At 39.1% G+C, this 25,918-nt stretch overlaps 1 protein-coding gene across 4 annotated transcripts in view; it reads left to right on the top strand.

Moving 5' to 3' along the window:
* Positions 1-2,255: 2,255 nt before the first annotated feature.
* LOC139119359 (uncharacterized) overlaps positions 2,256-25,918 on the top strand; it is a 34,341-nt gene continuing 10,678 nt past the window's right edge. The window contains exons 1-7 of one of the 4 annotated variants that reach the window (XM_070683143.1): positions 2,256-2,454; positions 6,869-6,945; positions 7,288-7,806; positions 8,405-8,482; positions 9,396-9,863; positions 16,387-17,180; positions 24,328-25,126. In XM_070683143.1, coding sequence (XP_070539244.1) covers positions 7,290-7,806; positions 8,405-8,482; positions 9,396-9,863; positions 16,387-17,180; positions 24,328-25,126 — 2,656 coding nt within the window. In that variant the 5' untranslated portion in view covers positions 2,256-2,454; positions 6,869-6,945; positions 7,288-7,289. Of the gene's footprint in view, positions 2,455-2,697; positions 2,922-6,868; positions 6,946-7,287; positions 7,807-8,404; positions 8,483-9,362; positions 9,864-16,386; positions 17,181-24,327; positions 25,127-25,918 lie in introns of those variants that run through there. The other 3 variants (XM_070683144.1, XM_070683141.1, XM_070683142.1) reach the window with 3 other exon arrangements.

Here is a 25,918-nt window from a genome sequence, read left to right as displayed (position 1 = left end):
TGTTATCGGGGGGGGGTTTCCAGGAGGACTTGTCGGGTCAAAAAACTCCATCCAGTTGCTTACTAAAAACATAGGGCCAATGTCCCTCTGAAGCTACTATACACATATATGGAAAGCTAAGTATTTCTTGAATGTATGAAATTATCTCACTAAAGTCATCCTAGGGACCTGTATACCCAATATTAAAGCCATCTGACCGGCAGTTTTGAAAAAGCAAGCGACCTAACAGTCAACAGAGGTACGTGTTATGTTGAGAATAACTTTTTGTGACACAAAGGTGGATATCTTTGATAGCTCATTTCAGGAAAGCCTGGCCAAAAATTGCAAATTTAGCTGCAAAAATACAAAATTGAACATTTCAATATATAACATTAATGTAAACCCTCGGAGTCTGTATACCAATATAAAAGCTATCAGATGAGTAACTTTTGAGAAACGAAGATTTTGACCAAAAATGGCAAAAATTCACCCAATAAGACAAAAATTGAAGATTTTCATCTGTCTGATCAGATGTTATGAAGAAGATTTTTCACCAAAACTGCCTTTTTGTGCTAATGTCCATTTTACGATTGGTGGAGATTTTTACAACACCCCATTAAGTGAGGTCTCTTAGAACAATGCACTGCCATGAAGCACATGCTGTTATCATATCATTAATATTTTAACTCATATTTTCCTTTTGTTTAGGATGTACCTACTTATACTTTAAGTAGTTTATTCATTTGATGTATTTCTGCTGCTCATTGTATTTGTTACTTAATAAAACATACTAAAATAATGAACTGAGATTGACCACACTGCCAGCACCGGGTTGAGCACATAACCTATGACAGGATTTTAGCAGACTGAGTCTTCATCGACTTCTTTTGCAATCACTTTTCCCTAATCCCTACACTTCCTTCCATTTTCTTTTCAACTTTTCAGCTATTTGAAGAAGATGCTGTATACCTTAAATTACATCTTTGTCCTGCTGTACAATAGTCTCTCCTAATGATTGTGCTTTCATTACACCATGTAAAGGAAAACATTAGAACAAAAAGAAGTATTCAACTTTTGGTATATGTGTGTCAATGATTAAAAAGTTCTGAAAATTGGCGAAATTAAGACGACAATACTCCTGAATCAATTTTCCTCACCTGCCAGAATATGGAATTGTGAACCCACATGTACAAAATCGTTTGTTTATACTCACATTCATGATTCTATAGTGAACACAACCATACATATACATTTCATTCACATTTCTCAATTAATGCACAGAAATATTGCATCCACATATTAATTACTACTTAATATAAATATCAGGGCAAAATAAATTTCTGGAAAAGTACATGTTAAATATTCAACCATATCGATATTACACATAGATAATATAACAGGTTCAATAATCAAGGTACTATTTCAGATAGATAATTTCCAGGCCGTAACAATACACATGTGGTAATCTTGAACCTCTATTTATTTTTTATACAAGTTGCTGATCCACAGTTTCAGTTGTTTCTATGATTTTGAGTCATCTAGGTATACATACACAAGATAATTTGCTGTATTATAGGTTTGTTTAAATTTATTAGATCATTTATGACTTTATAATGCTTGGCAATCCTTTTACATCCAATTTTGTGCAGAAACTACATCAACTCAGCCTCATATGAATACAATAGGTTTGCAACAAGTGGTGCACAGTTTATGCCTATTAAATGCCTATACTTTGCCTCAATATCATATCAGCTAATATGATAGATTTGTTCCTCTATTAAAAATGCAGCATCTTGATTTCTTCCTAAACGATGTATTTGTGTTTTGGCATCACTGTTGTCGTTTAATATCATAACTTGCACAAATTTAGAAAAACAAAATACTTTCAATCAATTAAATATACAAATTTATTTTTTTTGTTCAATGTTCTGTAGCCCACCGCTTATAATTTAGTGCATCCTCCCTTGCTATGTAAATGAGCAAAAATGAGCAAAAATAAGTCAAATATTATTTCAAAAATTAATTTCTGCTCAACTATGCAACCAACAAACCCAAAAACCTAATCCGATCTAGTTCCCATCCTAAAGATTCTGTATACCTAATTTTATGACATTTGATGAATGAGTTTGAGAGATATCGACGAAACAAATCCATAACACACACACACACAGACAGACAGACACACACACACACACACATACATATTACAGACACACATACAGACTAACAAACGCCACCCTATGACAATGGCCCACTTAGGTGGGCTACGCCCACCGCGTGGGCCAAACCGAGGAGAGCATTCAGGTGGTCTAAAGTGGAAATCACACGTACCCAAACGTCGATGACGATTTATGATTGGAGAGGCTTGCAAAGAATTGACCAATCAGCGTCCATTATGACGACGCTATCATCTACGACGCTATGCTGTGATTAGAAAGAAAAGCGCAGCCATCTTGTATGCATTGTTAGAGACTGGTAAGTTTGTCCTCTATTTATCTTTTTCAAAAAAGTAAATCAAAGCGGTCAGGAATGGTGTTTTAGTACTGTGTTTGAAGGATATATTAATAATTACCCAGTAATTGAAAAAAAAAAAATTGTGCAGGACAGAAACAGCGTGTTGTCGAAACTTTGGTTGACACATTGACCTCCAGTTCACCCATGGAGGCCCCGCTCCAACCTTCATGACCTCCATCGTCAGAGCTGTGACCCTGGGATAACTGGAACCTCAAACGATATGTGGCTGCGTACCATACAACAGCTGCCATTTCACATGACGACCACTGGGTGCTCGTGCAGTCACTGAATCCCGCGCCTAAGAGTTAGAGACTGGAGTTTGGATGCATGCCGCGCCGTCGACGTCATAATTGTTTGCATCGATCAGTATCTGCGATGCATGCTGTGATCTTGTACCATGTGGATAGGGCGTAGTCACAATGCATGATGTAAGTGGCAGGACCCTAAAACATGCATTCATCCAATGCCATGCTCATACTATTAGTATACTACACACGAATCCACACTTCCAGAAGGTTATGGGATCAGTCCATGGACGTACTGTGGTACGTTCATGGTCCCGTCTCGTGCCATTGTGGAAGCGAATTGGAAAGGGGGGGGGGGGGGGGGGCAGCTAGGATCTTTAATTTCATTTACAGTTTAATACATCATTTATGGGAGGTTTTTGGTTTCAGTCCACATACTTATACATGTTTCGAGTACAAGAGTGGCAGTTCACACACCGAATGGCAGTTTCCCATTGTCAAACTCACGATCATCACGGTCAATATTAGCTGCAGTAGAGTAGCTCGAGGTTTTGCCTGGGTATTTGGGTTGGACGTCGATCTACTCTTCTGCAGCTAGGTCAATATTAGCTGCAGTAGAGTAGCTCAAGGTTTTGCCTGGGTATTTGGGTTGGACGTCGATCTACTCTACTGCAGCTAGGTCAATATTAGCTCTGCATATGGCAGTACTGTGTGTTACGGGCGTTATAGTTTTTTTTATACGGCCTCCCACCACATGATGTGAAGTGGTGGGAGGCTGTGTAACGCAGGTAACACACAGCCCTGCCATGCAGAGCTAGGTCAATATTACTTGCGTTTGCTTAATCGTGGCACATTTGACCTCATGACCTTCAAGGCAAACCCCCGCTCAGAAGCACAGGGAACTCGATTCTAGTCTATGGAGGTCTCTGCTGGTACCTCCATGCCTTGCCTTCCTTGCTCTGAATGGCAGGACCGTATTATACTTATGTTACCAATGTTGCCAATCTAGATGTGGCCGGTAACAATGTACATCCCTGTCATGCAGAGCTCAGTCCCTTCATGTCTTGTCCTTGTTCATCTTTATACTTTACATGCTATACTTGTCACTAAAATTGAGGAACACTAATTTGTCATTGGTATTGTGAATGAGATTGTAGTTTGTGCAAACAGATGTAAAGGAATTTAAGTTTCATGCATCCTGCAATCTTCAGACAGAACTGAAAGGATTTTTAGCTCTCTCATTTGTATCACTTCTGTCTGGAGAATCCTTTCAGAGCTAAAAAATCCTTTCAGTTCTGTATGAAGATTGCAGGATTATTGCTTTGTACATGTACTTGAAATAATTTGCGTATAATTATTTATAATGCTCTGCGTATATACACACACCATGTGTGGGCTCAATATTCATTCTTTTCCTTGGTAGCCCAAGTGGGTTACAATGTCCTAAATTTGGTAGCCCGAAGTTGGAGACTGGTATCCCATAGCCATGTTTCAATATTCTTCCATCTTTACAAAATTCTACCACATGCTCCTCTGCTCAGGGTTTCATTTTCTATTAAAATTTAACCAAATAATTAAAATTCCCTTTAAAATTAAAGTGCCACTATCTGCATCTTTTAGCATTATTTTTTATGATTTTACTTTCAAGCCAAAATAAGTTTGTGAGAATGTACTGATTTAGGTGTGTGTATACACTTGTTATAAACTACCTGCTAGGACTGTTTACACGATTTTGAACAAGATAAGGATTGCACTGCCATTATTAATAAATGGTTGCCAAAACATTTGATTGCAGCCCCATGCGGAAAAGTAAAAACTCTGGAGACTGTGCATATCTGCACTGAAATCTTCACATAAACTGCACAGAGTAGTCCAATGTAATGCATAGGCGTGGATGTTTTCAACTGTGACATTGTATGTTCTGTTTCCTTTGTAATATTACCAATTTTTGAAAATGGAGAGAAATCAAAATGACAGTTAAAATTTGACTTGTCAAATGTTTCACAAAGGAATGATTTCGAAAGCAGTAAAAGCCCATATTCCTTCAGAGTGTAGTATTCAGAGAAAACGGTGAGGGACTAGGAAGATATTTTTAGGTCAACAAATTTCATGAGTTACAGCCAGTGGACCTCTTCTTAATAAGGTTTTTGACAAGGGGGTCTTATTTTTTGCAGTTTTAAATATTAAAAAATTACATTACCATGGTCAAATTTCTGAGTGTATCTTGCTTGTTTATTTCATGAGGTTTTTAGCCGGTCAAGGCATAATAAAAACAACAGAAGATGAATCAAAATACCAATGACTGCTTGAAGTGATCTAAGATAATAACCTAATATCTGGAAGAAACTCTCTACAACCATAACTTGCCATAGTTCTGGTTTTTATAAGCTAGCTGGTTCCCTGAGATCAGCTATGATCAAGAGCTAGGGGGTCTTGACTATACATGGAAGTAATTAATCATCTGAAGATGCACAGTCAAAGCTTACATGGTCAATAATAGTATTGATTCGTAATAAGAAAAAATAAAATAGAAATAATTGTTACTTGCTATGTATATTAGTTGTACCACTATGCATTGCATAAACAATAAATTCAAACCCAAGAGTACTTGGTCACCCACTAATGCACACACTCTAACAAACTTTGTCAGACCCAGGAAGGTATAGATTTCCTGTGTATTTTGTCAAAAACTTGACAGAAATGGCAATTTTTGTACAAAAAGTTTTGCATTTACCATTATAACAATTCATTGTGTTCTGTAAGGGATATATTGTGCCGTCATTATCGTTGCCATAGTAACTACACTGCCTAACATCTGGTATTGAGGAAAACCTTTCTGTCTATAAGCTTGCAATTTATATCTAGTTATTGACACAGAGGGCGCTTTTCTAAATGTGAGTTCAATCCCCGCATACTTGGTGTTAGACCTCGTTCAATGAAATCGCATGATGGTAACAATATTTTGTATCAATTACGTGGTGAAGAATAATATTTATTGGCTAATGGCAGCGGTACTATATTAATGGGGAGTTAAAAAATAATATTTGCTTGTTTTGTATTTGTTTCTTTACAAGCAAAAAGTCATGGCTGTGCCAATGAATTTAGATGGTTACACATTACACATCCGGTTACTGGCAAAGTATATTGAACTGGTGCTTGTGTAGTCAGTTTGCTGCTGGCGCGACTACGTGTATTAAATGGTGTATCTACACTCGCCCTGGTATGCCAAATTGAACAGAATTTCAGCCAAGTGTCATTAATGCTATGTTTGAATGAAATTTCTCCAGACTGTTTAGGGACAGCTGGAAGGGAGCCCACAGAACAGTCTCGTTGAACCGAGACTTGGTTTTTAGCTTCTCTTTTATTTATAGACTGGGAAGGTATTCCAGACTGGGAAGGTACTACATGTTCAGTGACAGTTTTAGTCATTGCCCATGTTCAGAATGGTGGGTCCAGTATGCATGATGATAATTACATGTACAGTATCTCCAGTGTGGCCCCAGTGTTTGAATTCATGATTAAAAGACAAAGGTTTGCCTGGTTTTTGCATTTGTATCCCTACTATTCGTACTTTCCGTAAGATCTTAGTGGTTTGATTTTTACCTCATGAGGCCATGCACAGGACCATTTTAAGGTAATATGCACCTCGAAAGTGAAAGACTTAAACTTTTGCTCAAACTTTCCTCAGTGAAACTTTCAACCATTCTCTTACCGAAGCAAGAATAAAAATCAGGGGTCACCGTGCAAACTTTGGTACTAGAGAGACAAATAACATGCAATTTCTCGATATTTGACATTCAAAATGGCCACCATCCCTGTGTTAACTCTATGGAGAAAAAATAAAAATTTTCGATATTCGAAAAACTAAGACGGTGAAAACTTTTCTTTCGCCAAGAGCTTCAAAATGAGCCCCCACAAGTGGTAGGTCAGAAGAAAATTGGTAAAATTTGAAGGCCTGAATGTCTGTCCCCGAGGTGCGTTCTACCTTAAAGTAGAAGTTGATTTCTTCCTCTGTAGGAAGAAATTCATCAATTATTCATAGAGAGTTACATGCAACCATGATATTGACAATTAAGTACTAAGCAGCACCATTCTGATTTTCTTAACTCTGTGTTCCTTATCTTGTGTAGTGTGCAGTACGAGTTTCAAGTATGTGAAGTGCTTACATTCTCACTGGACCTGAACAACTGGTAAAAGACCAATACAGGTATGTAAAATGTTGTTGTGTTTATTGGTAAATTCCTAATATATGTAGCCAGTAAAAGTTCAGAAAATTTGTAGTCTGTGTTTGCTGTGGTGTAGTCACCTGTCAGATGATAAATTATTCCATTATTGTTTATGGTAAACAACTGTCTTTATGACTTTATCCCTTGACAAACAATTTCTATACAACATTATGAGAAAAGGGGGACTTCATTTGTGTATACATGTATTGTACAGTTATGAAAATAGTGAAACTTTACATGTAGTCATGTATGTATCTATATATCAGTATACGAGCTAATGTGTAAAGCATGTTGAGAGACATAACATGGTTTTCATTTGACAGATATGGATGCTAAGCCAGCATTTCAGCGTTTGTCCAGTGGTGCTCTGAAAATGGGTCATTCTGAGGAGGCTCGGAAAATGACAAGAACTGAAGGACCATACACCTGTAAGACTGCTGGTGCTGTCAGGAAGCAGGCGGTGAATGAAATACGGCGAGGTGGTGGTGACTGGCAGGATGAACTTGTGGTGCTGGGTCAGCATAGACTGCAGTTTGGAATGTTCACTGGGCAGACATTCCGATGGATGCTGGAGAATGGTCTTGGTTACTCCGGATGGTTGGTTGATGGACTAAGGAATGAAAGGCCGACAAGCACCCCCCTGAGTGACAACAAGTTCAAGTTTAAGAAGTATGTCGAATCTTTTGATGAAGGGAGACAGGCTATTAAGTTGAAGAAAAGGGAGCGCATATCCAAAAGGCAGCTCACAACCAGAATCATGCAGTCAGACTCTCAGGCATCTACATCAACACGATCTGTTCCTGTGTCACCAAAAGTGTTATCAAACCCACAGTCCACTTCAGGTGAGAATCTATACACTTAAGAATATATGAGTGAAGAGAATATTGAATGGCGAATATCTGTTTTTTGAGGGATGGGGAAACCGGAAGAGGGTGGTTGGTCGATGGACAAAGGAATGATTTTACTATCACACTGTTAATAAATGTTAATTTCTGAGTGGACAGGCCCAGTCTTGGTATTGACTGATATTTTCTACTTCTGCATATTAACCTGCTGGGCATAAAATATAATATTACCAAGGTAGAGACAGTCTATCGGAAGCAAATTCTATTGATGTTTAATTATCCATGAGATGCAGTGTTATGAGATGAGGGCACATGCTACATGTGAGGATAAAGCTGATGCTTTGATTGGTTTATGGGTGTCACTCATTTGCATAAGTATCCGTAAAAATCAAAAACATGCAAATGTGATCGCATCCTTCGAATACCCATACGCTTGATCAAGAAATGCTGCTAGGGGCATCATCCCATATTTTGTCAGGCTACAAATTGTGACATTTTCTCCACTTTTGCACTGTACCTGATTACGTGTTATCATGTCTTCATATGATTTTACTTCCATTACTGAGGACATCATCACAATAATTGTATTTCTCAGGTAGTGTGATTTGTATAAAGATTGAGGAGGAGGAAATGCTGGCTATGGTGGAAGAGAATGAAGCAAGAATGTCTCAGGGTAAGACTGTTTTCAATTTCTTTCAATAACACGAAGATTTTTCAAGAGGACATTAAGAGGGCGCTATACCCAACACATGGTAGTTTGCTCAAAAATCGCTTTTTTTGGCAAATATTCATTCAATTTAATTAACTTGTTAACCCAAGATCAGGTTGGGTTCACCTTTTAGCTTGTCAAGCATAAGCTGTGTGGTAAAGAAGTGTTAATTTATGCAAATGTATGCAAATCACCCAATTTCCTGGCTTCTTTTTTCTTCCAATTTCAAGATTTTCAAAGAATTGAACTCCTTCACTCTTGCTGGGTCAAATTTTCTGAAATTTCACAATATGTTTTTTAAATGCTATATAAAAAACAACTATTTTGTTTGGCAATGAAGTTCTTACATTTTGAATGAGGCATTTTAATTTTGCTAATCATGATTTTAATCACTTTTTTTGAGTGTCAGTCTTTCAACCCATGCCATTTTAGAATGAGGATAGATAATGCAAAATAAAATAGTCGTTTCTTTCTACATATACTCTTCTTTCAAGTGAAATATTACATTTCAGAAAACAGCGTCAAGTTATCATTAAAACCAAAGTTGAGGGTTTTTACCCCAAATGTACTTCATCCTTCAAGTAAATTACTGCTACCAAACTAAACTTTAGAGTCTCTGCTATTTGAAAATATTTAGTTTGAGGGGGTTTCCTTGTCATCTTTGATGAGCTTTGAAAAATACCGTGTTAGCAACATGCAGCTCCACCTTCATGTATTTACCATGTTGTACAAGTACATGTTGTACCAATGCATCCGTTGGCAAAGTTGGGCATTGTACTTTGCAATCATCATTGTAAGTGAAAGGTTGTGACAAGTAATGACGCTCTCCTGTATTCTATTTCAGAACCCAACACTGATGTGGACATGACCAATGTAGACAGGCCGCCATCACCAACAGTGGTGCAAGGCAATGAACCATCAGTGTCTGCTGTGACAATGTCGCCAGCAAGTGAGGCTGGTGCTGCGGTTGTTACTTCTACAGATGAGCAGGGCAACTTACCATCAGTGCCTGATGTGACAATGTCACCAGCAAGTGAGGCTAGTGCTACAGGCGTTACTACCACAGATATGCAAAATGACGTACCATCAGTGCCTGCTGTGCCAATGTCGCCAGCAAGTGAGGCTGGTGCTGCGGTTGTTACTACTACAGATGTGCAAAGCGACGAACCATCAGTGCCTGCTGAGACGATGTCACCAGCAAGTGAGGATAGTGATGCAGATGTTACTACTACTGGTGTGCAAAGTGACGTACCATCAGCGCCGTCTGTGTCAATGTCACCAGCAAGTGAGGCTACTGGTGTTACTACTACAGGTCTGAGTGGGTCTCTGTCATCACATATGACTGGTATGTATTTCTGTTAATTGACATCTCTGAATTCTACACAAGTGTTAAGATGTGTGTGCATATACCTAGATTCAAGTGACTGTGTAATGCTATGGAGAAGAAACTCCTTCACATCGGTGCATTTTTTAAAGCAAACATGTCATCCCTATACCGATGCCGATTTTTGGATGATGTATCGCATTATAGATCTACATTAGTATTTAGAAAGTTTGACTTTAAACAGCAGTGCGCAAGATTCAAAAGTTTAAGGTAGATAAATACCAAATCGTTCATTTTTCTGTCAAATTTTCAAAATTCTCTGAGAATACACCTTGAAGTAAGACCCAGAATTGAGATGTGTTGCCAGTTCAAGATAAGGAATGGTTTCCGTGTAATTCACAATTTTTAAAAATCAAAACAATTGGGGAGCTTTTGTAAACATTGTGGACACATTTGCATTGCTATTTGCATAATCCATCTTGAGTGACACAACGTTGCGTGGCACGAGCTAATTTACATAATGACGTGCTGTGACTTCTCCAAACACCTGGATTACTTCTGTCTGTAAACAATAAACCATAATTAAACGTTTGTCGAATCCTAGTCCAATAAACAAGTATTCGTACAGTTCCAAACACAGTCTACACCAGAGAGCAAGTCATTTTTTTTAGTGTGGTCAAGACATCGTGTCAAAGACGATTTCTCAGCAGTGCGACGTTTTATCACTCTTTGCTTAGGGTTGGTCGGAGCCTGCACGCGCCGCTTTACGGTGGTTGACGTCTTTTTCGCAATGTCAGATAAACAATTACACAGTGTTCATTCTAGGATTTAAAAACAACAGGCCACTGTTGGCCCCAACTCCTGTCCCAAGGGGGCCATTTTAGAAAATCGGGGGCCATCATCATCACACATGTAAAAACCTTGAATTTTCTGCAGAAAATACTATATAGTCTATTAAGTCAAGAAAAGGAGAATACTGGAGATCGGGCCCCCCGTAACCAACCAAGCCTACTGCAAAGTTGTCCCTTGTACGTACGCAACAGGCCCAACAATGGCAACAGCAAACCGTTTGGTTTGATTCAATTGTTTACGTAACTTATGTGATGAATTATTGATATGTCGGACTTGAACAACTGTACAAATTGCTAAGGGCTGTGATTTTGACCGTGGAAACAATCATGATCAAAGCTTAGCGCACCGGTAGGATTTCTCCGAGAGTAGCTGCAATAATTGTAACCTTGGTTGTTGGTGGGGATTGGGCTTCTGTCGTGCGGCTCGCGCTTGGGGCAAGGCGTGAGCCGCACGACAGAAGCCCAATCCCCACCAACAACCAAGGCTACAATTATTGCAGCTACTCCGAGAGTGGCCCTCGATTTGCACGCATCGACAATTAGGCTACTCATACACTGATATAGCACGAGAGTGTAACCCATACGACCTAAATAAAGTGATCGATACATCAACTTTTAAACTTAACTCGTATGTATTTGCAAATTTACGATCATTGGTTCTGGCCAAAGGGTTTTACACAGCGGTGTTGTTCTATGCAAAGACCTGGCTACTCTGGAAAACGAGATGTGTCCGACCTAAAATGTGTTGCTCTTCAAAACGATCATGGATGTTTTCCTTGCAGTGTTCAACGTTTCGTTTGTATGGACGGTAGACGTTACAAACGCTTTAATTTAAGGGACTGTCCGATCATCCTGGGTTCATCAACTATACTGGCGTTAAAATTCCGAGTGTCGACTAGCTTTCCACCTTTACGCAGCGGCCAGTGCCGTTGTTTAATATTCATCGGCCATGCCACATGCGTACGGCTCCAAAACCCCGTTGCCCCTACATCAGTCCTTTCTACCCAGCTTCCTATGTACCACCATATACGCTGTAGTGGGTATTTAATTGCAAAGGTTGATAGGTAACTGAATCGTTTTACATGTCACATTATGACTGAGGTAATGACCTTCGGGGACCTACGAGAATGTATGAACTACGTGAACTCTGCGTGATCGACCCATTCATATAATGTTGCGCCTTTAGTGGTGCGTCAAACGTAGAAATGAGGGCCATTCGAGATTTTATTGCGCAATGGCGCGTCCTAGAATTAACTTTGCAATTAGTGCGATAGTACACTATCAAGTCTACGGTTCTGCAATGTCTATATAGCGTGTGAGGGGAGTGTGATCTAGGGAACGCAAACAAGCTTATCTACATATGAATTTAGGACACGCCCGCTATCAGTAATGACTGTGACGTCATTGTTTTTCCCACTGAAGCCATTCGCTGTGGCGATGTGTCGACACGCAAGGCTCCAAAAATTGGTAGTTTTCCGTGATTTATTTTATTTTCCTGGGACTTTTTCTCTGAACAACTGTCATTCCCGGCCGACATCATCACTAGGTAACAAAGTATGCCCGTGTTGAGGCTCGTGCACGTCTAATTATCAAATGCTGTAGCGTAGAAGTATCAAAACATGTTTTTTTGCGTTTTTCTCGAATTCGAATTCGAAGTACCCTTCTTTGGCACCTCGTCAATTCGCAATCACAAACACTAGCTGCTTGAAATTCACACCGTCCATTGGAAACATAATGAACTCAAAATCCGTGTCTGGGATTTCCTTTATATGCCTTTGTTATTTTTTAATGCGCTCTTAAAGGTGTTGGACGAAGGTGCTTTTCAAGGAATTTTAATTATCTCGCCATATAATTTGAATGGAGCCTCCGAGAAAAAATCGCAGACACGGTTTTGAAGGATATTGTCAAGGCTTGTTAATGAAGAAATTCCAACCGGAAATCTTGCAGCGTGTTCGCATAAGGCCGGGGAAAACCGGTTTTTGGAAGGTTCAGCAAAACGCTTGTCACGTGACTCTTATGCAAATAATGACCGTGTACTGTGCTTGGTCGGATAGCTCTTTATCAGGGCTTTCAGAAAATGTATACTTTATTGGGGTTTGGGACGTGTTTAATTGAGAAAAAAATAAAAATCTGAAAGTGTCTAAAAGGTATTTATCATCCTTAAGTCAGAAACACTGTGTCCAAATGGGAGTATTACATGCATTTCTGAACTACATATACATTCATTCTTTCTAAATATGCATGTTGCTGTCTGCAAACATTCCATTTGCAAAAATAACTAGCATTGGATTAGAAAACGTCTCCATGTTCTGATCGTAGTGGTGACATTGAATGACGCCAGCAACATCAGATGAAATCCAGTTTAAACAAAGTGCGTTTCTGATGATCTCTATTCTTTTGAAAGATGAGAAAGTAACAGCGAAAGAATTAATATGTGCAGTCAGGTGATGCTACATGAGCCAAGCCATCACCTAAGCTTTAACTTTAAGTACTAGTATATGAAAAATTCATGGCAAAATGTTCACAAGCTTTACTGAAGGGTATATTTCTTTAAATCGAACATTTCTTGTGATAGGATCACAATTGCTGCCAGTTCAATGTAATTTTCAATAATTTACTTCCCACCAACAACAAACTGACTGAACTGATCATTAAAAGTACACACATACGTAGTGGAAATTTCGTAGTGTAGTTCAGTGGTGCATTGTGCAAACGTCCACCAACTCTCAGAAAGCCATCTTCATAGAGAATTACAGTTTAAACTGCTTAACCAATTGACCATATTTAGCATGCATGATGTCATTGTTCTGCTTACACCCTGATTTCTGCCTTATTTTTTGTCGGTACACCTGTATTGCATTGGGATTTGGACTGGTAAATAAATGACATCATCATGTATATCAGTCTGCAGTGGGTATGCAGCCATAGCTTTCCCCATATGGTCATAAAAATTTTGATATGGCGTGAATTTTTATCTCCAAAAGTTTGTTGAATGTTATTTGAACTGCATATTTTATCATTCCATTTGGTATATATATTGCTAAAAACTTCAAAACCTTGATATTCAGTTTTTGTGGGCATCTGTTGTACGCATACAGCCCTAGCTTAGCCCATAGACCCTCAAGAAAAATGGGACAGGCAACTGCTGTGGTTTCTTTGTGCAATGTATCTTGGAATATATTAAGTTTATTTGCCAAGTGGTCCCCGACAACAATACTTCGTACTTAACACTTAATCTCATTAACGATCAAACTGACATTCTGAATATGTACACTTTGCTCTTGCATGGCACGTTCCGAGTAATGACACAGATAATTTTGAGGGTTTTTTTGATACCAGTCATGGTGAATGTTCTGGTAACCATGAAGATCACATTTTGGATTCTAGCCGAAGCCAACAGGAAAACACCTGACGATAAAAACAGTGAAGGAGCCTACATTTAACCATAGACGCTACAGAAAACTCTTGTTAGGTTTCGACATCTTAAGGTAAAGGGCGACGAATTCGGACGCGCACACGCTTTAGAACGTTTCTGCGCAGATTTAACTCCAGCCTGTCGCAGATGGGTTACTTTGTAGCACATGTATTTAACATCACCTGTCATTGTTTAATTGCGCTTTTACCTAATTTTTTGACCCAGTCTCTTAGAAATACATGTGACCTATAACCTTGTCATATTTTGACCCCCTAGGAAGCTGGTTTTTATTCAATATGAACGAAAAATTAACATTTCTCTCCCATTTACATGCCACATATTACCCATTCACCTGGAGATATTGTAAAAAGTAGCGTGGTGACACCCTTTTATTAAAAGTGTAAACTAAATGGTATTATGTCAGGATTTTATTCGCCAAGTTTGGTCAAAATGACACCATTCAAAGCGATAGGAAGAAAGTTCGAAAATTATGTAGTGATATAATTTCGATATCGTCATTTTGTAATCGATACTTATGTAAAAATTTCTTTACAAACATCATGAAAACTATACATTCGATAGATATGGATCTTAAGTCTTGGTATTTATGAAAATTAACTCCTTTGCTAAGCTTTTTATAATTGCTTCCTTTAGTTTAAGTGAATTATATCATTTTTATTTATTTCTAAGGACGCCATTTTAACGTCCGTTTCCATGGAAACGAGCGTGGTGACCCCCATTTTTTATATATTTTTGCACTTGCACTGCTTCCAAGAATATTTGTGCAAAGTTTCAAGAAAATGACACCACAACTTAATTTTGACGTAATTCGTAGTACTTCACCTTAAGTTTACATTCCCTACCATAACAATCTCTGATAACAACAAACATTTACAAGTTAGACAGGTCTACACTTCCCTAGTCCTGCGGAACGAAAATCTGACCTTTATTTCATCTGTCACGCAAAATTTGACAAAAATCAGGGTATACAAAAAATGACTACTCCATCGGAGCTCAAATACACAACCTATAACATTTTGGTACTGTTTTAGCCTAAAGTAACACCAAAGTTCGGATATGCTACACATGTCTACACCCGCAAAGTACTAGAAAATACATTTTTAACACTGACTTTTGCTGTCAGGCGAAACTTTGCGATAAATTGGGACTCTACAACGGTTGATGGAGTCAGAAGCAGTATTAAAGGTAGACATGCATTTACACAAAGCTGAACGCTGTTCTCGCAAATTTGGCCGTTCACAGTTTTCAAACAACAACATTTCAGTAGTTAACATACATACTTTACCGAATCATGGAGCACTCCTTGCACAGAAAACATTCCAACGGTTAAAAAACTGCAAAAACGAGGGAAAATTAAAAGATACAAGGACGATTGTGGAATGTAAACAACTCTGTGATGTCAACCGCTGTCAAGTCTGGAACTGCAGTGATATGTGTTTCGGATTTCTATTCGAAACTTTGTCACTTTACAGCAACATACTGACTCCCTGCAGACTTCTAGTTGCATCGAATCTTGCTACCAATATGTAAAAAGTTCTTTAAAACCATTTTGACGAATTCTTCTCAAAATAGTTGTAACACTTTTCTCTCTAAAAATGGACTTGCGGGTAATCCAAAATAACCTGTAATCCGAAAACATTATTACCGTATACCCGCATGCAGTGTCTATGAACCGGACTTTGTGCAGTCGATCGGGTCCAGCTTCATTCCGTCCCCGACCCATCAACACCTCTTAATTATTCCAAGTAGGATGGCACGCTGCTAATCCCATAGACCCTTTGTTCTCTATCAAAGTTGCCTGTCCCGTTTTTCTCGAGGGTCTATGCTTAGCCCAAGCCTAGCCCAAGCTTACATGCTCAGGCCTTTCTGCCATTCAACCTCAGTCCATAAATTCTGTATCATAACAGGGCTTGAAAGATTAGTATCACTACTGCTTCAAATTTTTATGTCCGCTAAATGATGCTTTTATAGTGTGTAGAGCAACCAATGAAAGACATGGGTTTTGGCTACTTCAGTTACTTTAATACACAGTTGCCATATTGCACAGCTGTGCAGTCGTTAAACATAAGTGGCTTCACATGCACTCCATTTCAGGATTACCTTCTTGTTGTCCTATTTTCTGCCACTGTTCCTTTACTAGACGGTACAGGAGAAATTATTCTACAAACCTCTTGTCAGCGATTTTTCTGCCACCTTAAAATTTGTGATTGCAGGCATGCTAGTTTGTTTTGTACTTACAGTTAACTTTGTATTTCAGACATTGTCTTGCCGGATGGATGGAAACAAACTCTGCCAAAAGCTGACCATCTGTGGGTTTCCAAAGCCCTTTTCAAAACTTCAAACCATGGAGAGGCAGAACTGGACTGGGCACGGGTGGGCCAGCTCTGGTGGTATCCTCCACATCCAACTGTGGGGTGCAGTCAGCTGCCACGACCTGACGAGTATTTTGCTCAGAAACTTCTATTGTGGATGCCAAGAAAGTTGTTGCAAGTTCGCCTTCTCTGTCCCCAGCCTGCATGTCAGTGCGAGCTAAGATCTCTTGGTATTTACCCGTACGTGCGCCAGGTTCTTGATGTTGATGGTTTCTACAACCTTGCAGCAGAGCACCTGGAGTGTCAATCGTGCACAAATAAAGTTATCAGCTGGAGTGATGCTGTAATCAAACAGCTTGACGTGGGACACCGCTTGCTATTTCCTGTATTTCTGACAACCAGAAATGCTTGCGGCAATCATGTTGTTAGACTGTTACGTCAGAGTGGACCCGGAAATAGTGTGTCTCAAGTGCAACGTAAGATCCAAGAGCTACATAGTGATGCCTGGCAGCAGAGAACTGTCCAATATTTGGCAGACTGTCAAGGTTTTGTTGATTCACACGTGAAGGGACTCAAAACTAAGCCGACTTTTGAGGATCCTCCTATCATGGCACCCATCCCCACTCACAATTGGTTTGAGCTCATCTATTGTAATGATGTAATACAGAGACTGGATGAGATAAAAGCTTCAGTGACGTCAGTTTTTGGAAGAGTCCTAAAGTTACACTCTACCAAGAAGGTATGTATTGTTTAACAAATTGCTGGTAGGAAATTCGTGTTCATTTGTAAATGACTTGAAATCAATACAAACATCCAGTTGTTAGTTGTTGTCTTGTCATTTTCAAAGGTCGAATATGGAGAAAAATCAAATAGCATTCATGTCATCCCAATATGTGACAAGCTGCCATAAAGGGGACTATTCAAATTTCATACTTTTAAGAAACCAATCAGATTGTCTTCCCTGGGTATTTAGTGCCTCGAAAATAAAGTGAAAGACTTAAACTTTTGCTCAAACTTTCCTCAAGCAAACTTACTAGCATTCTATTTCAAAATCAAAAATAAATGTCAGGGTTACTGTACAAATTATCCACCACCTCTGTGTTATCTCTATGAGGAAAATAACATTTCTGATTGTCACAAAACTAAGCTGTTGAAAAATTCATTTACGCCATAAGCTTCAAAATGAGCCCCCTGCAAGTGTTTCAAAGTGAAACTAACGCGCCGTCCCAACTCGCCTCAGGCACGCCCAAGGCTCGTCTCAGACCACACAGGCGTGCTCTCAACAGCTTATTATCTCCCAACAGAAATAACCATTATATTACCATGTCATGTCCGTCACATTTTAACTGGTCGAGCTGAACCATGTGACTGACCACAAATACACAGTAATGGTTTGTTTATGTGCCCTTGAATATGAATAATATCGTGAACATTGTAACTTAACAGCTAAACCGTAAATTGTAATTTGTACAAAGATCATAATCAATCACAAAACAAAATGGAGTACTTGTGGGCCAAGTTTAGACACTTTTTTCAAAAAATCTCCAGATTTGCAAAATTTTTACAGCGCGTGCACTACTTACTGACAAGTTCTGGGGCCTGTTGTTGTTCGCATGGGAAATGTTCTTGAATTTTGACGTTCTTTTGGGGTTTGTTGATAATATAATGGAAATAATAGACTTCGCACCGACCATTAACGTTTATTTATGGGCGCGGGCGAGGGGAAAGCCAAAATTAATGGATTCGGCAAGCCTCGCCCGTTATTTCTATGTTAACATGCATATTACAGGGAAAGACACTAAGGGTTGTCCCGATTGCCCGGGGCAAGTGAAAGTCGCGTTCGGGCAAGTGAACCTCCGATGCCACTTGCCCGACGGGACAAGTGAAAAAATAATTACCTAGAAATCAGATTCACGAGAGCGATTTTCTGGTGAGGGAACACGGACTTAAACAACAAAAAATAATCATATTATGTCATTGTGAACATTTCCATAAGATTTTTCATTAAATTGCATGAAGAGTTGATGAAAAGAATCATATAATCGCTTTCAATAAAATGCAGTTCAAACAATACCACCGGTTAAATACAGTACGCTGATTTTGCATATGAAAAAGCTGTTCAGCTGGTGGAGCGTACGTTCACCAAAGTTCATTGCATTGACTGTGAGGTTACGGTGTCTCACAATATGTCGATACGGTAAAAAAAAGAAACACACAGCGGTTTTTGTGCTTTGTATGAACGTTTATAATAATGTAAAAATAAAGTCCAGTGGTGAAAAATCACCGCAAAAATGGGACTTTTATTAAAACGTACTCTTAAAGCCCCAGTATTTGTAACTTTTAACAATTTTTTCATATTTTTGATTAAAATGACATCCTCAGTATGTGAAAGTAGACCATAATTAATACTGAATCGCATGGTTTGCATGCCCAGCCCGCCTCACGATTAACAGTAAAAGGAGTGAAAAATGACTTCTTGTCTGGACCAGAAGTCAGCTTTGTTGACACACGAAACGAAACGTAATCACACCACCGCGCATCAACATCTACGCAAGTTTTACTGTGGCGTCCGTAGAAACCATACACTCTTCGAAAGGTCTGGTCCATCGAAACTGGAGACTCAGCTAAAAACGCGCGAAAGTTGGTGAAATACCGGAAAGATATAAATATGTAAGTGTTTACAGATTGTTCCGACTATAATGAGCCGTGCAAACAAACGTCTTGAACAGCTAAACTAACGACGGAGGCAGTCGATTGTAAGCTTCATGCAAGGCACTGCACGTTGTGACCGATGGTACGGAGATCAAGTTTGCTGAATGAATTGAGAGAGAAAAACATACATGAATAAAAATTCAGCACTTCACCATTGTAATCATTGAACTAGTCGTTTCTTCCGTTATGGAGCATAATGAAAATTTCGTTGAAAGTAAATGGCGGGACTGATTCTGATCCGTCTACTCAAACGAAGTTTTGTGTACGGCCAGGCCGGCTACGCTGCAGGCAACACAGCCTATCAACTTCGCATATCGTTGCCGTACGGCGTAATTGAAAACGCTCAGAAAGGAAAAATTATATCTTGAATGCAGTACAAAAGTCTTACTTATTAAATTTAAAAGTATTTCAAAATAATATCGAACGTAACGGGTATCTAATCCCACAAGGAGTACAGTAGTACAACAAGTATCGGCTAGCTGCGATGCGATGGAAGTTCAAACCCCGTTCAAACACAAGAGAGATCCCGGCCTCACTGCAAAGTTGTCCCTGCGCCCCGACCCGCCCGACAGCAAGCTAACCTCTTGGTTTGATTCTGTTGTTTATATTTTTGTATAAAATTCATGATACATATCTGACTTTCACAACTGTACAATTTGCTCAGGCTGTAGTCTACAGACGATCGGAGGGAGCTAAGGCAGGCCCCAAATTTGCATGGACAATGCCCGGGACAATTATAGACGCAGCTCGATGAGAAAGTCATTCACATAAACCTAAATGAAGTGATCAATACAAAACTTTTAAACATCACTGGTTCTGAAAATTTATGATCAACGGTTCTGACCTACGGAATTTATACTGCGATGTTGTTTTTTGTGTGTTTGGCCAGCTACTAGACCTGTAAGGCTGTACTACATGGAGGTAGTAGACTGCACAAGTGCAGCGGGGCCGGGCCGAGATTGGTGTGGGGCCTGCAGCAAGGTAAAATTGACAGCGTCCATTGCAGAATGCCCGCGTGTTATCCTTTGTCGTTTGGGAGGAAATTTACCGCTGTATTCAGAATGCCTTTTTACCAGTATAAAAGATCAGTAACTGATGCATCAAGAGCCAAGAGTCTGTAAATTTCTTAGCAGTAGCTCCATTGTTTTTTTTCTAAATTTTCGCTGAGATACAGCAGTGCGTATACTGGTCCCGATCGTTCTGACTCAGGCGTTCACAGCTGTTTAGGGAGCCGTCATTATTTACGATCTGGGGGTCGTAGGAATTACATTAGAAACTCCGAAATTTTGAGTCGCACCCCAGCCAACCATGATGACTTTGAGTAACCCCCCTCTAACAGAAAGTTTGGCTTACCTGAGCCCATGTAATAATATGTAGATATAAAAGCTCACCTAATAAGCAGTCTCCGACCATATAGTATTGTTAAATTTGGATGGGTAGCATGTCATTATGGTATGGTTAAATGTCCAAATGGTTGTTGAACTCAAGTCAAATAAAATATACATTTCTATGATAATATAAAGGATGAATTCACAACAGTTCAGTTTTGTCCTAGATCCAGTGCACTTATAGTGATATCTGTCGAGAACATTTCTCCATGACCCAGCCTCTCCTTCCAACCCTGGTAACGACTGCAGAAAACTACTGTGTGACATCATCATCACCACTGTTGATCCTCATCTTTAATGTCGCTGGTGCCATTGCGTACATGAACAACGATATCATTCTCATCGTCACTATCTTCTCTTTCATAATAAGTATTGCTAGTAGTAGCACCTACTTGTAGTTTTTTGCCTTGCTTCATCTAGTTGATATTTATTTGTACTAGTAGAGTATTTATTTTCTTTTTATTTAATATGTATCAGAGTAAAATATATATAATCAACTAATCATTATGTCATTGAGGACAGAGTAAGACAAAGAAAAAACATTTTGAGCACCCCCTTATAACTTTCAATTTTTGAATGACCCCCAGGTCGTAATACTGACGGTTCCCTTACTTGCCGCCAAAGGCCATCGCGTTCACTGCATTCGACAGCCTCCCTTATGAAAATGAAACTGTGCGGCCAGCTCTGCTGTAGACTAGCAGCAGCTCTGCCGTAGAGTTGCTGCACTAGTGCTGCACAGGAAAGCTGTGCAAGAGAGGCTGTGCAGGAAAATGCAGCTAGCTGCACAGTTTCTGCACAGTGTTAATCTGAGCAGAAACTGTGCAGCAGGAGACAAAACTGTGCAGCTTCTGTGCAATAATCTCCATACTGTACACCTTGTGTGCGGCAAATGTAAAATGTGTACAGCTTGTGTACAACAGACCTTGAAGTGTGCAGCTTGTGTGCAGCAGGCCATCAAAGTGTGCAGCTTGTGTGCCAGAAATGACATTACATGTACAGATTGTTATTGGTTATTGCTGCAAATATATGGAGCAACACATGATGGGCACATTGCCGACTATTTCATTACCGGGAGTACAGTGTACCATTGCACTTCGTGACCAGTCATATTCAAGAAAACAAAACTGACCTTTCATTTATATTTTACATTCATTTATTTTTATAACAGACAATCCAACTTTTAAATTATAAAACTGTTAGATAATGGACAGCTTTTAAAGCACAGTTCAGCTGGTGAAAGCGACACAGGCCTAAACTCAACAACATTGCAGGATGATGGATATAAAGAGTACATCTGTATTATACAGCAGTGACATGTAACATCATTACATGAGTACCCCCTTCGACGATCTGGTTTGGTAAATCAAGGTTCAATCGACAACTGAATTTTCAGGAAAACAAATTTTTAAAACAGGGACTTGTCTGACTTCCAAGTTAAACTCTGTATTTTCTGCGAGTGATACCAAAATGCACTGAAACAGTTTCGAACGAAATCTATAAATGGTCTGTAACTTGTGTAAGGACGCGTCGTAGACTTTTGTTACTGCAAAAATCTGTGCCTTAAAAATATCGACAGATGAGAACTTTTCATTGTAGAAACAAACAAATAAACTTCAATGTCGCAGGACCCGCTACTAGTACCTTGGCTCCAAGCAGGGCCGTGGACGTGCTCAGACTTCACGCTATAGCAGTGTATACAGTATACGGTACGTACGTACAGTGCCCAGCACTGGAAGCTAAGTCTGTGTCCTGTCATCGCTAACAAAATCTCGCTTTCTGTTATGACTGGATTGATATTCAATGCTTTTGTCCATGTTTTCAGCGTTAGATAATTGCCGAGCACAATTTTGGGGTGTTTCACACCCCATCCCGACTGCTGTACGAAAATCCAATACGCTGCTTCGCCAACGTCCAGCTAAATATTTCGTGTTGTTTTTCTGGTTGTACTGTGCAGAAATCATTGTCATAACATCAACGTAGAATTTTCCTGCAGTGAACAGATAGAAACAACACTTATTGTTGATCTTTGGTATGTACCAATTCTGATCAAATTTGAGCGACACCGTATAATCGCGGTATTTTTTAGACAGTAAGATCAATTAATAGCTGTGTGGTGGCGATTTTCTCATGTACAGAGCCATAACTCAAACATATTTCCACCAGTATCATTCAGAGTTGGTACAAGGACATTGACCTATTTCATACAAATGCTCATCAATTTGTTTTACGTCATGTAGCAGTATCAGGTCAATTATTGAAGTTTGGTAATTAGGCTGATATGTCAAGAAATACTGCATTAAATTTCATGAAACTTGGTACAGATGTTTAGCTCACATTGCTTTAACATTGAAAAAGACATTTATCAGTGTCATTTTAATTAATTTGTAATTGCATATGTAATGAACTTTCCTAATTAGAGTGATATATGCACAAATACTGCGTTAAATTTTATGAAACTTGATACAGATGTTGATCTCAGAGTGTTGTGAATACTGCATCAAACTTTATGAAATATGGTACCGGTGATAATCTGTTAGTGTAAGGATAGTATGCAAAAATGTTTGGCAACATCCTGTCGATTAATTCTTAGTTAACTCATTTAATAATGTTTTGTAATTAGGATGGCAGCCTACATTGGTTTTATGTTTTCATCACCATGAAACTTATTCTTGGCCACTGAGCGCCATCTGTATCAAAGTATTTTTATCACAGACGTAATTAATGAAGAGGACTCTATCCTCTCTGTGGACTTGTACACAGTACAATAAATTACCCACAATGCTATTTGATTTGTACCAACCACATTAGTTTTCTTATAACTTTTTCAGTTGTGCATAAAAGCAATAATGTGAAGTCTCAGGATAATTGATTAATTATATTTATTAAAAGTACATTGAAATATTGTAGTATAAATTTCAAAGAAACCGTCAATTTACCATAAAAGTCACTGTCTGCAGGTACTACAAATGTCACATTTTAGGAAGCAAGTTATGACAAACTGAAGGGGTCATTCTCTGAAGAAAGTTAGCATGTTAAGTTCTTTTGTCTTTTCTATTTAGAAAAAATCAATATCCTTTTGTTTCATAAAACAGGTGCAACTAGTCTCCCTACTTTCCATCACATTATTCTGTATGGCTGAGGACACAATCAGTGGAAAATTTACAAAAATGCTATCTCCTCTCTCAATCAAGCACAATTTTCTTAATCCTTCAAAATGGGAATTGAGAAGAAAGGTGTCCTTAAAAGTATGTTTTCAGAATTTTTACAACTAGTCCAGGAATTTGTCTACACATGGGAGACATGGTAGACTCCACAGGGGAATCTACGTTGGTACAAATCATGATGCATTATGGGAAATCTCTAGTACTGTGTTGTAATCAAAGTACCCATTAACAAGTGGGGACTGTGTCATCAACAATGACTTGTTTTTAATGTGATATGTATTATTATTAACGCGTCTTATAAGCCCAGCAGGCTGGATGTGGCAATAGAAAACATTTCATTGTAACTTATTTATATGGTGAATAAGTCCACATAAGACACTTAAAGAAATAAAATACAACAACAACTTGAGAATTCCTGCCCTTTGTCATGCTCGTGAATAATTTTGTATACAATTTGTTTCCAATGGGTAGCCTTAGATGAGCCCGAGGTGAGCCGTTTGGTGTGTTTGTTCTGCTTTAAACTGTATTCTGGTTTAAGTCAGATTTAGGGACAATATCTTTTACATGTTTACTTTCATGTTGTAGTTTTCAACCGCTCTCCTGTTTCATTTTCTTGTTCAAGATTGTAAGGAAACTCTCAGGTCATGTTGCTGGTACAGCAGTCAGCGCCACCAGTGTTGGAAATGAACACGGGCAAGTGCTCATCAGTGTGTTAGCAGCAGCTAAAGGAGGAGGTGGTCTGAATTCAATGATCAATGGCATTGTCCAACGTTACAGTCGTGCCAATAAACCACCTCCAGACCTTCTGTACGTTGATAAGAACTGCTGTGATATTCGGAACAGACTCAAGATCATGTTCCCTGGATGGCCAGACCTAAAGATCAGACTGGACATCTCGCACTTCATGCGCCACTTTGCTGCTGCTTGTACAAGCGATTCACACCAGCTGTATGACACGTTCATGCAACTGCTGTCATCATGTATTTTTGAATGGAGTTCGGAAGATTTAGAACGATTGAAGGCTGCCACACGGGCACAGATGGTCTTAGAGAAAGGTGTCAACCCCTCAGATCAAGACGTCATGCTGCAGATTACAAAGAAAGAGCTGAGCATCCATTGCCGACGTAAGACAAGGGAATTCGCAGACATTACCATTCGCATATACCACCTACTCCAGACCTTTGATGGTAAACAGGGTTTGGACATCATGGGTGTACCATTACTCGACAAGCGTCGTATATGGAAAGTATGGGAAGCACAGATGAAGCACATTTACTGTATCCAGGATCCCCCTGACGTCCAGCTGTACTTAAAGACTGGCGAGCTCTGTAAAGATGGTATGATGTTGCCAATTTATCAGTGTGCCAGAGGCTGTACATCTGTAGAGTCTTTCCACGACTGTCTCAATCAGTTTATCCCAGGTAAATACTGTTCGCATTGTTAACAGAAAAGTACAGATATTAAATCGGTTCAGTTATACAGTCATGCCCAAAGGTAGCTAAATTGATAAATTTCAGAGATAGACCCTACCAAAGTTAGATATACACGAGATTTTTAGTACAATGTGCAATGTGTAGCACAAGTCATGAGCCATGAGGCTGGTGCTGTATGGCGATGAAATGTGCCTAGATTGGATGAAGGGGTGCTGTTACATAATAACAGCATTTATTTTTCCGGCCTTTAGTTAATGTTTTTAGTCCCCACGGACACCGTCTTGGGGAACTTATAGGTTTGGTCATGTCCGTGTGTGAGTTTGTGCATGCATCAGTCCGTGCATCCATCCGTTCACGCAGATATCTCAGTGATGCCCAGAGCGATTTCATTCAAACTTGGTACAAGGATTACTCCTTATGTCATACATATGCACGTTGATTTTTTTGTGATCCAATCCAATGTGGCCGTGTGATGGACATTTTATTTCAAAAGTGGGGACTATGTCATTGACAATGACTATTTGAAAAAGAGCTCTGTTTCTAGAGTGACTGTACCAAATTTGATGAACTTTGTGAAGATGTTTGTCACACAGAGCTCTGACAGCACACAGTCAGTATTGTATCAATTAATTGCTAATTTGCATATTTGATAAATTTTTGTAATAAGGATGATAAGTCTATTAGTGCTGCAGAAAATTTGAAACTTGGTTCAGATCTTTAGCACACAGTCTCATATCAGTGTACAAGACACTTAACAGTGTCATGGGAATTAATTGGTAA

Source organism: Ptychodera flava, chromosome 19 (assembly GCF_041260155.1).
Source record: "Ptychodera flava strain L36383 chromosome 19, AS_Pfla_20210202, whole genome shotgun sequence".
Taxonomy (NCBI): Eukaryota; Metazoa; Hemichordata; class Enteropneusta; family Ptychoderidae; genus Ptychodera; species Ptychodera flava.
The sequence above is the reverse complement of the archived record's forward strand: the minus strand, read 5'-3'. Positions and strand labels throughout refer to the sequence as shown.